Below are 14,592 nucleotides of genomic sequence, written 5' to 3' on the forward strand. Positions count from 1 at the left end.
AGACAGACTCACGGCTACACACACACTCTCTCTCAACACAAATAGGTATAAACACACTCGCCCTCTGTGCCCCCACATTTTCTCTCACTCTTGTTTTTTATTGCCTGTCTTCTTGTCTCTGTCTTGGAAATTCACACTGCATGCAAACAGCAGTTCATGCACGCACACACACACACACACACACACACACACACACACACACACACACACACACACGTTAATATGGATGCTATGTGTGTGTCTGTGCAGGGAGATGCTTCCATACAAAATGAAACACAGGGTAAACGGCCTGCAGAGTTTGTCTATGTGTGTGTGTGTGTTTTCCTTTCTCTGTCATTCGTCTGAAGCTACTTTCTGTCCTTTTAAGGCAGTTAGTGACTGGCCTCTCTCTCCCGGTCTCTCTATGTCTCTCCACCTTTCTCTCCTGCTTGCTTTCTTTCCGTTATGTATCTCCTCTCTCTCTTTTCATTTGGACTCTCCCCTCCAATCCATCCCTCCCTCTTTCTGCAGCTTTGTTTTTCCATTTCGCCTCTTTCATATCTCCTCCTCAGCACTGTACCAAGAATTCATCCATATAAGTCATTTAACCCAGTATTGAGCCCGAAAATCTCATTTTTCTTTAACCAAGTGGAGAAATCTGTCAACGGGTAAGATAATCCCACTTGTTTCCAATGCAAATCAATTTGCGTCAAGAATCGTTCTGCACTCAAGTACCACACTCAAATCAAGTATGATACAAGTGACGTGATCTGTCTTCTCCTGTGTTTCATGACAAGGCTTTTATTTCTGAGACATTGCTGAAAAACAGTAAGGCTGCACTTGAAGTGAGGGGCGTTATCTTGTCTGTGCAGGCAAATTTATTCAGCCATTTTTCAGAAAAATGCTGAAATGAGATCCTTTTTTGTTCCTGTCATACAACCATATGTGTGCAGCTGTCCCTGTTTGCCCTTTCTGGTGAGTCTTTACCACAACTGAATGCTGGCCAAAGTGCAGCACAGATATGGGCTGCTCTGCTCTGCCAGCACCAGCTTCGCAATGTCACACTCGAGCATTTCACCAGGAACTATTGATGCCCTATCGATTGGTTTTTCCCCTCCATTCTCTGTCCTCACATCTCCCCACAACACCAGTGATGCCTGTAGCATGGAGGGATGAGAGGAAGAAGGAGGGCTGTGTGGAAAAAAAGGGAGAAGGGGAGGAGTGGGGGATGGGCGATAGCGGTATGAGAAAGCAGCTTTTGAAATATCCCCGAACACCACCACCATCACGCGCCATTCTCCTAGAGAGTGGCTGAAATCGGAGCTCTTTGTGAAAACGCCATGAGAGCAGTTCGGGTTCATGCGATGAGCCGAAGCATACAAAGCAAAAAAGGGGAGGGGAGGGATAAAAGGCAAAAAGAAAGAGGATGAATAGAACCGAAAGGAGAGATAGATATGGGATGAAAGGTGGGATAGGTGGCACAGAGAGGTGAGAAAATATAGCTTTTCTCCAGATATTTTTTTCCTTCTCTTTATGGTATTTCCATAATCCCCAAGAGAGAGAATGCAGCACTTCCCCTTTGAGGGATTAAAAAAAGACTATTTCTCATCTTGCAACAATTGGCATTGTTCAGTGAAGAAAGCCGGGCTTGGCTGGAGAGGAGGGCCGAGATAAATAGTGCAAATTCAGTTGAGCACTAGGATTAGATGGATGCATTGTTTTGCTGAGGGTCAAAGTGGGCCTCTTGAAAAATCAGAAATCATCTAACTCGGAAATAATGGGACATCTTCCCTGATTGCTGTAATGGAACATATTTTTTTTTTACTGTTTTTTATCAGATGTCTGACCAGATAAATCACTACCAACAGCTGTCAGCCTATTAAATCTGCCATATGAGGTCATACAACCATTTAAAACAATACATTTCCCAGCAAAATCCAAAATATCCAAGCTGCTGAAATTAGTGGATGCATTGGCAGGGGCTGCATAAATCCACACACGTTTCGTAGCAACAACCCATGTTTACAGTGCTGACCTCTGAGGCAATGGATGGAAGAAGCTATTGTAGCTTACTAGGTACAAATGTCTTTTGAATCAACTCTGTGAACTTAACTGTCCATTAGCAACCAAGCTAATGAGCTTTTTAACACTTGTAGATGGTTTGCAAGCCTAGCAACAACTCGGTAGCCTATAGAGCTCGCAGAGTTGCCAACACTAGCATGTTACAGGCTGGTTAGCGTGTTAGCATTTACCTTGCCAGCTATAGTAGTTCCTCAAACAGCCCTTTGCCAAGCTCCTTGAAACAACCCTCTTAATTATTCAGACATTTCAGAGTGAATGAACAGTTAACACAGAGACACAGGATTTTACAATGACTTTAAGGAACTGCTACCTAAAGGTTTTTTGTTTTTTTTTAAACTGGCTTTCACTGGAATGTTCGAATGGCCGAACTCCTCTCTCAGCTGGTATTACACTGCTCACTCACCCTGGTATCGAATAGTCTTGCGTGGGATTGGGTTCCAGTTGAGGCCCAGCGACTTCTCCAATCCAACCAGAATCACCAGGAGCAAGACCTTCGTCCCGCCCATGGCTCCCATGTCAGATCCCATTTGTCAGAGCTGGCGTTGAGCAACGGATCCAGGGATCAATCAGTTGATCAGAGGGACTCGAAGGGGGCAGCCGGCTTCTCGCAGCCTGCCAGGTAGAGAGGAAAAAACCAAGACATCAGCTGGAAGCAGAAATTCACTTTCTTTATTGACTTGGTTGTTTATCAGAAAGAATTTTGTCACAAAAGTGTTTACAAGATACACATATTTCAAAGAGCCATGTGAAGCGGTTCATACGTTCAAGCTGAACTGAAAGATAACATTTCTCACTCTGCAAACATGTAGGTCTATAAAACTGAACACGGTCATCAAAATCCACAATAATGTAAAACAGAAATGAGTTATGCAAATCATTAAAGCCAACAAGGACACAGCTTTAATCAGTGTATGTGCCTCTGAGTGTGAGTGTCTGCCAACAAAAACAAAGCAAACATTTAAATGACTTTTGGCCTTGGGGGTTATGCAGGAAGGTTCTCCCTGTCCCTCCCTCACGGTGAGCGATAATCCAGCTATCGCCACTCAAAAAAGCTCAGAAATAGCTTATCGCTGCACTCTTGTCAAGCCAATTCAGCAGCAGTATATTAAACTGGGGCTGAGTTATCAAAGTTAATTGGCGCTGGCAACGCATCAAACACCAATGTGTTGGGAAATGAATGTCGAGGCAAGGACAATCCAATAGCACTGTGTTGTAAATGAATTGGTTTATACCTAATGAACATGTCAAGTGTGCAGCTACAGAGCGGCATTACAGTCCAATAACAGCACAGGATGATTGACTTGTTACTGTGCTGCAGGTGAGACTGATGCACAGGACGAGAAGAGGAATTTCACATTAAAATAATGCTCACACACACACACACACACACACACACACACGGACACACTTATATATGTATGAACTCAGTGACATCAATAAGTGGCATAAATGTACTGAGTGCACTCACATTCAAGATGAAGCACGTCACTTATTAACAAGTAACTGTTAAATCAACCATGAGCAGCCTTAAATAAATTAATTTCTTTTTCATCAGTAGTTTCATTAGAGGAGTGTTTGAGTGTGAAAATAACTTTTTTAATTATATTAAATGGCTGTCATTAGTGGATTTGTTAGTCAGCCACGTGTGCTGACAAACCTCGATGCTGTGGGAGATAACAGAGCTATGAAAGAAATGACATGTTCTGCTTGTTCTTCTACCAAACACAGTCAGGTTTATTGGTTAAATAAAAACAATGACAAATAAATTTATTTTCTTACTTCTCTCTTGTGACATCAAACTGTACAGATGATTTTTTTTTGCCCAGGTTTTAAGACGTGTCTATGAGATTTTTGCTGCCATTTGAAAACAGTGGAGGTGAATGGAATTTCATTTGTGTTGCTCACGGCGATAAAATTCAACAGCAACATCCAGAAACAGTCTTTGTTATACTCTTTTTACACCAAAATTAGCATCTAAACGTGGCCAAGTTTGCCTGAGAGGATACACACAACTGCAGGGAGCAATGTCATCAGATGCAGTTAGAACAAACACAGATGTTGCATCTCGTTCACCATATAAAGCATGTTCACCTGGCTGCCGATTGGAGCCGAAGCAAACAAACTAGGTTGTATGACGCGTCCTTGGACAGCATCTTAAGGTAAAAGTGTACCTGCTCTACATGACCACACCCTACAGCTGGACATAAAGCCTGCTATCACATCCACCTCCAGGCTGCCTCCATGATCTCAATGAAATTAATCGTACAAATATGGAGCACACTTTCAGACAATCTCTTATCGACGGCCATGTCTCCATGGCGTTCCACTGGGTTAAACATATGAGAATTAAAAAAGATATCTTGAGAGAGAAGTTCAAACCCTGCCTCACTTTTACATCATTCGGCCAATCCCGGTGTAAAGTAAGTACCAGTGTGAGATTGTCTGTTTTCAAAGAAATTATAAAAATTGTCAGATGCAGCCCTGTCTGATTACAACACAGGAAAGGGGATTTCATACACTGTTATATAATCTGATAAGCACTTTGTGTGAAGCAGACTAAAGACTTCAGGATAATCGTCATAACAGTCTGTCCACAGTCTTCATAGTAGGGTATATTTTTTGTCAGTATAAAGTAGTTCCTCCTCATTGTCATGGTGTGGTCTGTGGAATACTGGAAACAGAAGACACTGTGAAATTTAAATGTCACTTTTAAATGCTGTGGGCGCCACAAGCAAAATTTGCGTTCACTTCTATTGTATTGAAATGGCAGCAAAAATCTCAGAGATGGATATCTGAAAACCTCAGCACATAAAACCAAAACTATCTGCTTGGTTTGGCTTGGATTTTTTTTTCTTTGGTAATTTGATGAACAGACTCTTTAAATTCACAGTGCAACTCCAACTCACTGAGTGTAACCTTAATGCTAAACCAGCTACAGGATTCTAAACTTTCCAGTGCCGATATGAGGGATGGTGGATATTTCTTATGAGGACTAAATACCCTCATAAAAAGTGAAATTCACACATAGACATGCACAAACACCATCTGTAAGCTTTCCCCTCCGCACCTGCTGCTGCTGTGTATCAGCGAGTGAAATGACACCTTTGATGATGTGTGCTCATTGGAGGAGGGAAGCCATTGACTTTTAAACAGGCACAAAATGTCAAACTGTATTTACATTAACCCGGAAAAAGAAAGAAAGTACCTATGTATGTGTAGCACATTTTAAGTCTCCCACTCCCTCGTCTAACCCCACATGTGAATATTAAGTTCAACAGCTGGCAAACAAACATTTGGTCTATTTGGCGGATTGGCAGGGGGGGTAATTGAGATTTGGAGGTGTGTGCGTGCATGCGCGTGTGTCTGCATGCCCATTTCCAACCAATGTGACTGTTATTGATTACACTTTTGAGAGGAAAATAATACTCCCCCTCCACCCCCCAGATCAGATCATGGCGACGTGCTGTTAAATGAGCGTGCTTAAATGCTGGGTTTGGGTGAAAGCTCTCCAAGCCTCGCAGTGCCGACTACCAGCTTTATTGGATCGATGCTGGAGGCCTTGCCGGCTAACGCTTGAGTGAGTCGAGAAGAGATTGAGATGGAAGGAGGGAGCAAGGGATGAAGGGCTGAAGGATGAGAAAAAGGGAGCGAGAGTTATGGAAAAAGAAAAGAAAAAACACATCTGGAGATGTTGCGAGAGGCTTGCAATTTTTCTTTTTTTTTTTGTCTCCTCTGTGCTCTGCTCCATTTCTGTGTTGAGATGTAACAAAGTGAAGTGGGCATCCTGAAGGTCGGATTAAGTGAAGAGGCAGCGTGTAAACACTACAGGGGCAGATGAGGAGGAAGAGGAGGCGGAGGAGATGGAGATTCGAGGCTTCTGCCTGTTTGAAGAAAAGCTTAAAAATCCTCAATGTTTACCTTCTTCTCATTTCCACTTCCTGTTTCATGTATTTTATTTTCTTTCCTATTCCCTGCTAGTACAACAACGCAACTGTTTATCATAAATAATTTTGATAAAGCTGTATACTAAATGTTGATTTTCGATTCAGGAAACACGGGTTTGTAAAGTCATAGTGAAATATCAATAGGGAGAGCAGTTTCAAAACCTGGGCCTATCCATGGTGCTTCCTATTTACTCATGGAGTGACATCCTGCAGCACTCTTTGCCCATAATAGGTAAAAAGGAGATATATTTATAAAGAGATGAGACTCTGACCATGACATCCTTAAGTCATTGAAATGGATTTCCACTAAAGAAAAACACAGTTTGTTAATAAAGCTGTCTGGACTAAAATATCTATCTGTGGACGTGAATGGACTCCTGTTCTTGGGAACACCAAATGCTTCAGTAGTACTTTCAAAATATCCCAATAAGGATCTCACAAAGTCATGTCAATAATTGCGTAGCATTCAGCCCAAATAAATAATGCTTAAATTGCTTTCAGAATATCGCCTACATCAGGGAAATATCAGCTTTTGAAGAGGACACAGCTCAATTATATTGTAGTAAAGAAAAACAGCAGACTTAATCTTAAATAATAAATTCCTACCAACATTTTTCCATAGGGACATTTTTAATAAAAACTCATAAAACAACCTCGTCAAACCCACTGGTACTGGTGGAAGAAGTACACAAGTTCTTCACAATCCAGTTCTTCAAAGTAAAAGCATCAATAATTCAATGTAAAAAGTACTTAAGTAGTTTTGCATTCAGAATTGTACTAAGAAGTACAGAAGTATTGTCAACAAAATGTACTCAACATTCAAAAACTTAAGTATTCATTATGCAGTTTAATATGTTTTGTGTATTTATATATATATCTATATTGCAAAATAATTTTTACGTTTGACTGAGGTGGACAATTCGGTTTGGTATTGTTAAAGTAAAACGTGACAGAGTGCAGTGGAAACAGACTTAGTGAATAATTAATGATGTACTGTATATACACGAAGCATGTGACTCAAACGTCTACTGAAACTTCTGCTCCGCCAAAGAGATGAAAAATATCGGCAGACAAAAACATCAGATCTGTGCAAAGTGATGAGGAGACTGTAACCTTCCTCAAATTAATACATGACATAAACTTAAATATCATATCTCCATAAGTTTTTTACATTGTTTTGATGGTGGTGGGTGGAAAAGCAAATTCATTTCCATTTTTCTTCAGTAGTTTCCTCAAGATTCAGTTCAAATGTGCTACGATTTGACAGAAACATAGCAAGTGTTATTATATCAGCAGTGTTAGCTTTGAGAGCATGAACAGTACCTGTACAAACTATTTAAAAAGCAGCAGAGTCATGTTCCTCAGTTCAGTCAGTTTGAGTCATTTGGCTGCTTTAATAGCATACAGCAGAGGGATTCCATACAGTGCCAATGTAGAAAATGGAGCCATTCACCATAGAGCAATAACAATCAACTAAGAACAGATTAGCTAGCTGCAGGATTGTTTTCCATTCGGTGTTGACTACTTCTCTTGACACCACTAAAGCTGCACACTGAATTTTCAAGCTACCTCTGCAGGCAACTTTATGAACGCAGTGGGAGATGGCTGAAGTCAGTCTATGATGAATTTCTATTTTATTTGTCTTTTCTATTTTCTTTCTATCAAACCGACTTTTATGATCCCTCCATGTGTTGTGAGAAGTGAGGGTTCAGCCTCGCTCTCCCCCGACGACCAAATTAACTTGCTTGCTCTGTCTCTCACCACGGCCTCTTTAAGGTCCTGCGGTGTCACATAACTCTGCAGGCGGTATCAAATCATCTTTTAGCTGCTGGTGTTGTTGTTGAGCCTGGTTTAGCTAATGAGCTGAGACACGGCGGCCTAATAATATCAGTCAGCACTCCACAATGGAGAGCTCATTAAAACATACAGAGAAATAGACCACATGTTCTGATTAGGTTGCCGAGCAGTGTGTGTTTTGGCTGTGCCTGTCGATTTGTGTCATTTCATGTGCACGTCTGTCTTCTTAGCCTGCATGTAATCACTGTGTGTGTTTTCGGAGGTAAGACGAATCCCTGTAGGGAGAGGCAACGCGGGGTTGTTTCTTCGAACAGGGCGGAAGAGAGGAAGGAAGAGATGAAGAACGTTTTCAGCCCTTATCTGTCTGTCCTCTTTCTTCACCGCTGCATCTCTCTGTTTCTCACTGTCCTCTTCCTGCCCTTCATTTTCCCCACCTCTCCTTTCCTGGCAGCCTTTTCCTTCCCTTCCTCCAATATTACTACACACACACACACACACACACACACACACACACACACACACACACACACACACACACACACGTTGACCTCTGGTGCCGTCCCAGCTGATTGCAGGCATTGTTTGACTTTAAACCTCGACCTCTGACCCTTTTGCCGGTTAAAGCGAGCCAGGGCATATCACCCACCACCCTGCACCCCTACTATCACACTGGGACAGACTTATTGTCCATTAACCCGTAACTGCCCCCCTCCTCACACACAACACACACGCACACACACACACACACACACGTATGGGCGGATGGACTACAGGACAGCCCCCGCCCTTCATCTCCCCTCTCGCCTCCCTGCAAAACAAACACAGCAGCTACCATCAGCTCTCTTCCTTCCTTCCTTCCTTCCTGCCTGCAACCATGTTCCCTCCCCTTATCCCTCCACCTTTTATTGCTCCGGCAGCATTTAAAAAAACACACATGCAAACACACTCAAGTGCAAACTCTCACACAAAAGCTTTTTCACCTAAATAGAACAAGCTGGATCAAACGATTTCACACCTCGTGGACGGAGAGATGAGAGTGGTTCCAAGACTTTTATACCTTCTTTCCCTCCCCTTGAAATCATTATAGTGAGGAGATGGAGCAGCTCTGGTGCATTAATGGTTGGTTATGTTTGGGCTTCTGATGCTGCTGATATCTAGTGTTTCTTGACAGAATAACAGTCTCGTCAGAGTAGAATTGTTTCTGAAACAGCATTAAGAGCATCATGGGACAATGAAACTCAGTATTGACTCCAAAACGATACAAGTGATTTTGATGTAAAATTACCAGTAGTAGTATGCTCTTCTTCTTGAGTCTCATGTTTAGCTGTACCTGCAGCGTGCCAGTGTAAACCTGCTGGTCGGTCCATGCACAGTAACTATTGGATGGACTGCCATGAAATGTAGTTCAGATTTTCAAGATCTCCAGAGGATGAAGCCTAATTCATTTTCTCATCTAGTGCCATCATCAGGTCAAAGTTTCAGTTTATCCGACACTTTGCTTATGACCAAATAACTGTACTTTGTGTTTAGTGCTAATTAGTAAATGTTAGCATGCTTACATGCCAAACTAAGACGGTATGGTAAACATTACCTGCTAAACCTTGGCATGTATCATTGTCATTGTGAGACCGACATTAGCATTAGCTCAAAGCGCTGCTGTACCTAAGCAGGCGACAGTCTCACTGAGCTGCTAACAGAGATGTGCACTCTGTTTTAAGAAATTAGATTATGTGCAAAATGAGTGTCAGTATATTGAAACAGCACAATAAAGCAGCAACACTGCACTACAGCACATAAGATTTGGAACAGACTCAAATGATCTCACTACATACACAGGCTTGTGATGATGAAGAATCTCCATCATACAGGATATCACTGAAAAAGAAAAATGTGAGACTTAAAAGAGGTAAAGTTTGATTGGTGGCACAGTTCAGTTTTTTAACTTTACTTTCAGGAAGAACTCGTTAAGAGAAATTCTTCAAAACATGGTCTTTTTCCAAGATTCATTGCCAAATGATAATTGGTGACCCAAGTTCACCTAGTTTCAGTTTTGCGATTCTAATGTATTCTGAAGGGTTCAAAATGTTATCAGTGAGTCTGTGAACCAAGCGGGGAGCCTTGGGAGAAGATTCCTCCAATTTAGATGAATTTTTACAGCTGAAACGTTTTGATCAGAGATCAGCCTTTAAAAACACGAAGGTCCCCCAAAAGCAGTTTTGGTGATTTGAATCTGAGCTCACACGCTGTAAGTCACCCCGTATGACAGCTTTAGCTAAATGCCTGGAATATGAATTTAAAAACATACAATGGCTCCAGTTGTGGCATCAAAGACGAAATTTCAAGGATCTGGGTTCAAGTTCAGAGCAAAATGGCTATGAAATCGGAGTGATAAAATATCATGTTACAGCACTCCCTGCAAAATTGACTGAAAAAATGACTTGTGGGATGTAAAGTGAAGTGAGAGAAGTCAACATCAAACTCAGCATTTTTTTGCTATTACTTCTCACTTATTCATAGAGTGCTGCAGAGCCATGCATGCAACAGGGCTGGAATAAAAAAAAAAACACATTTAGAGAGTCTTTTTCCTATGCACTGACATGACAAAGGCAGACATGGACACTCCACTGACAGTGAAACACGCACTCACCCTCCCACAGCGCGCACATTCAGCGTCTGAGTCTCGGCACAAAGGCACAGGTGATCAATTAAGGCAGGTAGAGTGTATGTTTTCGTATGATAGTCTGCATGGTTTTAATGCATGCTTTAAAGCAATATCAAGCCTGACTGAGTCTGCATCTAAGTGATAGCATTAACTAGCATATCAGTGAATACAGATGTTACAAACAGGCGTGTTGAGTCTTAATGCTGACCACCTCACACAAAAGAGCTGTGTGTGTGTGTGTGTGTGTGGGTGTGTGGGTGTGTGTGTGTGTGTGGGTGATGTGCTGGCAGATTGTGCAGCGTATTTGTGTTGAGCTGGCACAGATGAAAGACTGATAATCAAAGAGCGGTTTGATCAGCTGCATGCGCTGTGTGTGTGTGTTTGTGTGTGTGTGTGTGTGTGTGTGTGTGTGTGTGTGCGTATGCATCGAGGATATGAATGTCTCTAAAAAAGACCTCTAAAAAAACAAAAATCCTCTAAAAGTGTTTGAAATCAACCTTTAAAGCTGCTATCATCAATATGTGAGCCACCCATCAGTTTTCATGCACCTGAGCACATGATTTCCTATATTTGCATACAATTAATGATTTTCTAACCAGCGGTAGGGCATCAAGCAATTCAAATGCATCAAGTTAATGTCATTGACTTTCCTTTCACATGGTGATTGAAATTCACTTCCCATCTTAATTACCTCAAACTGAAGCGGAACTGAGCACAGAATTTGACTTTAAACAACCTATTGCAAATTGATGGAAATGTGAAAAAAAAAAAAAAAAAAAAAAAAGTCCCAGGAGAGCTTGCAGTGTAACATCTTAGCCTCCGTCACTGCTGCCTCCACCCAGCACCCTACTCTTTCATGTCTGTCTCCTGGGAGATTATGCAGGGCTTCAAATCTCCATCTTCTCTCCTTTCATCCCTACTGTAGATCTTGCTCAGCCCCCACCCCCACCCCCACCACATCCCCACTGCTGCCTTGTCCGTGTCATGGTCGGCTGGTCAGGCGTGGTCGGCTTATAATTCTTTGATCGGCGCTCTGATCTCCTCCATCAGTGCCAGGGGCTCCAGCTGATTACAGATGAAATGGATCTGATTTGGACTGTAACTGCGGGCCAAACACCTGCTCAGACCTGAGGAAGTGATAGAAGAGGAGGTGCAGGCGAGATGAAACCACAGAGACTGATGTCCAGCTTAACAGACAGCGAGACCATCTGTGCTTTTGGTGTGTTTACAGTGGATGCACGCCTGATGGAAGCCGATCACGCTCAGACATTTGGGGAGTGGAAGTGGTATGGAGATATTTCACAACTACTCTGAGAAGAAATTTTAAAACAATACCAGAGACTTGATTTGACTAACATGAATATTTTAATGCAGCTACCGGGAACGGTACCAAGGATAAAACGAAAGCTTGTGATCAGATATTAAAGCTGCACCAACAAATATTTTATACTAACAATGGGTGAAATGGCCACATGTAATTTGATTTGGGTTGCTAGTAGTGACAAACACGCATTATCATTCACCAAATGTGCTGTCCTCCTTACCTGTGCGGCATTTTTTGCATCTTTCACCTCATTATTTTGGTTTGACAGACTGCAACTTTAATGTTTTGGTTCGCTCTCTCCGCTCTTATCAAGGTTGTTGCTAGCCACAGCTGTTTCAGGTAAAAAGATACAATCAGCCCAGCACCAAAGAAAACACACATACGGCTACTTACTATAACTGGTGAACATATTGGAGCATTTAGTGGCTAAAGAGCAAGATATTTCCCTCAGCAATTGGTGGAGACCAAAAATGGGGCTAAAGAAGAGAATTAATGTTGGACTTACATTCATCAGCATTTCACACCATTGTTGTTGTCATCTGCTCAGTGTGTAAATAGGCAAGGCTTTGCAAACATATACATATTTTTAGGAGTATCTGAACCTATGGAGTCCTTTTGCATTGAACTGACAACCACCCTAAAAGAACTTAATGAGTGTGAGTGGAGAGTTTTTACTGTTCATAAATGGCCTTAATCATTGATCCTCAACCCTGTGTCCCAGATGTCCATGGTTTTAATTCCAACCAATCACTACAGCAACTAATTTCATCAGTGCATCGGTCTCTCTGATGAAATTGGAAATCAGTCAAATTAGCAGACTTGGTCAGGAGCCACTTGAAGAACTCCAGAAATGTTCCACCCTGATAAAGTGCTTGGTTCAGTGCTTTATAACAGAGCTCCACGTCATGGTTTAATATCTATATCATGATATACAGTTATTATGATGTTTCGCTTGATAAATGCAGAGGCAAGATAAAACAACTGAGTTAATCAAAACTTTGAAATAAATAACAATAATAAAAAAATCGCCATGACAACCATTAGGTAACTGTTTCTAGCATGTCAACTGAATATCATGTTGACAAGATGTCAGTCATTACTGATTGGCTGGGACAAAACAACCCCAAAACAGTTCAGTGAAAACCTCCAAACATGAACACGAAAATACAGTCTGATTATCAAGATGACGTATTATGTGTGTGTCAGGATTCATCACATTTAGAGATTCTGGACTGATGGACTGGACTTTGGGGCTGATTGGTTTGCTGAACATGTATTTAGATGTCATTGGTTGATGTAGCTACTCTCTGTGATATTAGCCTGTATGGCATCAAGACGACTGAAAAAACTGCCATCACAGTACATTCAGGTCAGTAACAGATTCACAATCTAACTACAGATTTCTCTTATTCCTTTAACCTGATTGAGGAAACCAGATTTTTGGTTTACTTGACATTAAAGAAATGTGATTACTGCAGAAAGCCAACAATAACCAGGTTAGTTATGTGCGAGCAGACACATTGTCTGTGTTTTCCTCTCTCTCAGCTCTCTCTTCATCTAGGTCTCCCTCCCCCCTTTTTCTCTAGTTGACCTTGTCCTCCGCGGCCCAGAGTATGTTGTTTCTGATGAGTACAACTCACGTGCACTCTGCCCTGCCTTGCCCTGTGTGCAGGCCCAGGGGATGCTGGGATGGGACTGTGACCTGTCATCAATGCGCATATATGAGTGTGTGTGCACTAGTCACAGGTCGATCAGCCTTGCTGAAGGCAATGGACTGGCTTATGCACAGCAGGCAAACCCATACACATTTACATACTGAATACAACTGCTGCACACCTATATAGACTGCTACATCCACACATATGTATGTCTGTATTCACACACACACACACACACACACACACACACATATCTATATGCTAAGGATCATACATGCACGTACTGTACACTGTGCCGACATACAAAAAACTGTTTTATCATGTGTCATATGCACACCCACAGATGCACACACACACATCTCCTACATGTGTGTAGGAGATGTGTGTGTGTACATCTCATATATGTTGCATCTGCTCCTCACACACCAATGCACTAATCAAATACACTCTTTTCCTGCCGCAAGCCAGATTCATACAAACAAAAAAGCTGACAAACTTTCTCTGTTGTATTTCAGAGCTCATTAAAAAGTATTCACCACTGTACGATTTAGCGCCGTAATCAGCTCTGAATAATAGAAATGGTCTTATTGACGCCTGCAGGCACCCGACGCACTGTCTCATTTTGGAACAACAACCGCTGGGCGTGTGAATGCAAAACACTATGACACACACACGCCCACACACACATCATCTCCCTCTTGCTTCTCCTTTCTCTCTCTGGCTGCCAGTCCCTCAAACGCTCACAGTGTATTCTGGCTGGGGGAGACCGCCTACTATGCTCCTTGGGGGGCTAATTGTCCAGTAGCGCTCTTTCGCTTTCCCTCCCACTCTCTCTGTTCTCTCCTTTCTGCTCGGCTCCGTTCTTTGAGCGTTTCTTTCGGGATGAGTTCAGGAGTTCACGCTGAGCCCAGAGCCCTGGATCCCAGTGAGGTGCCACAGGGCAGAAAGGTTACACCTAGCTGGACTCCTATAGAAACAGCCCACAAACATCAATGGCAGGCAAGTGGGTAGGGAGGCAAGGTTACACTGACAGAGAGATGAATAGATTGGCAGGGGCAATGGAGGGAAAACAAGACTGAAAGGAAAAGACATGACAAACTATCGTGTAAATGTTGAGGGTCAGAGTGGCTTTGTGGGCTGAGGCTT

At 42.2% G+C, this 14,592-nt stretch overlaps 1 protein-coding gene across 4 annotated transcripts in view; it reads right to left on the minus strand.

Moving 5' to 3' along the window:
* The window catches only part of sema4c (sema domain, immunoglobulin domain (Ig), transmembrane domain (TM) and short cytoplasmic domain, (semaphorin) 4C), a 98,521-nt gene that overhangs the window by 42,050 nt on the left and 41,879 nt on the right, over positions 1 to 14,592 (minus strand). For all 4 annotated transcript variants that reach the window (XM_087171599.1, XM_023397690.2, XM_087171597.1 and 1 more), the window contains one exon: positions 2,465 to 2,673. In XM_087171599.1, coding sequence (XP_087027725.1) covers positions 2,465 to 2,588 — 124 coding nt within the window. In that variant the 5' untranslated portion in view covers positions 2,589 to 2,673. The remainder of the gene's footprint in view (positions 1 to 2,464; positions 2,674 to 14,592) is intronic.

The sequence above is a fragment of the Seriola lalandi genome, unplaced genomic scaffold, assembly GCF_002814215.2.
Source record: "Seriola lalandi dorsalis isolate HSWRI2012SDOR001 ecotype SW California unplaced genomic scaffold, Sedor1 jcf7180002054883, whole genome shotgun sequence".
NCBI lineage: Eukaryota > Metazoa > Chordata > Actinopteri > Carangiformes > Carangidae > Seriola > Seriola lalandi.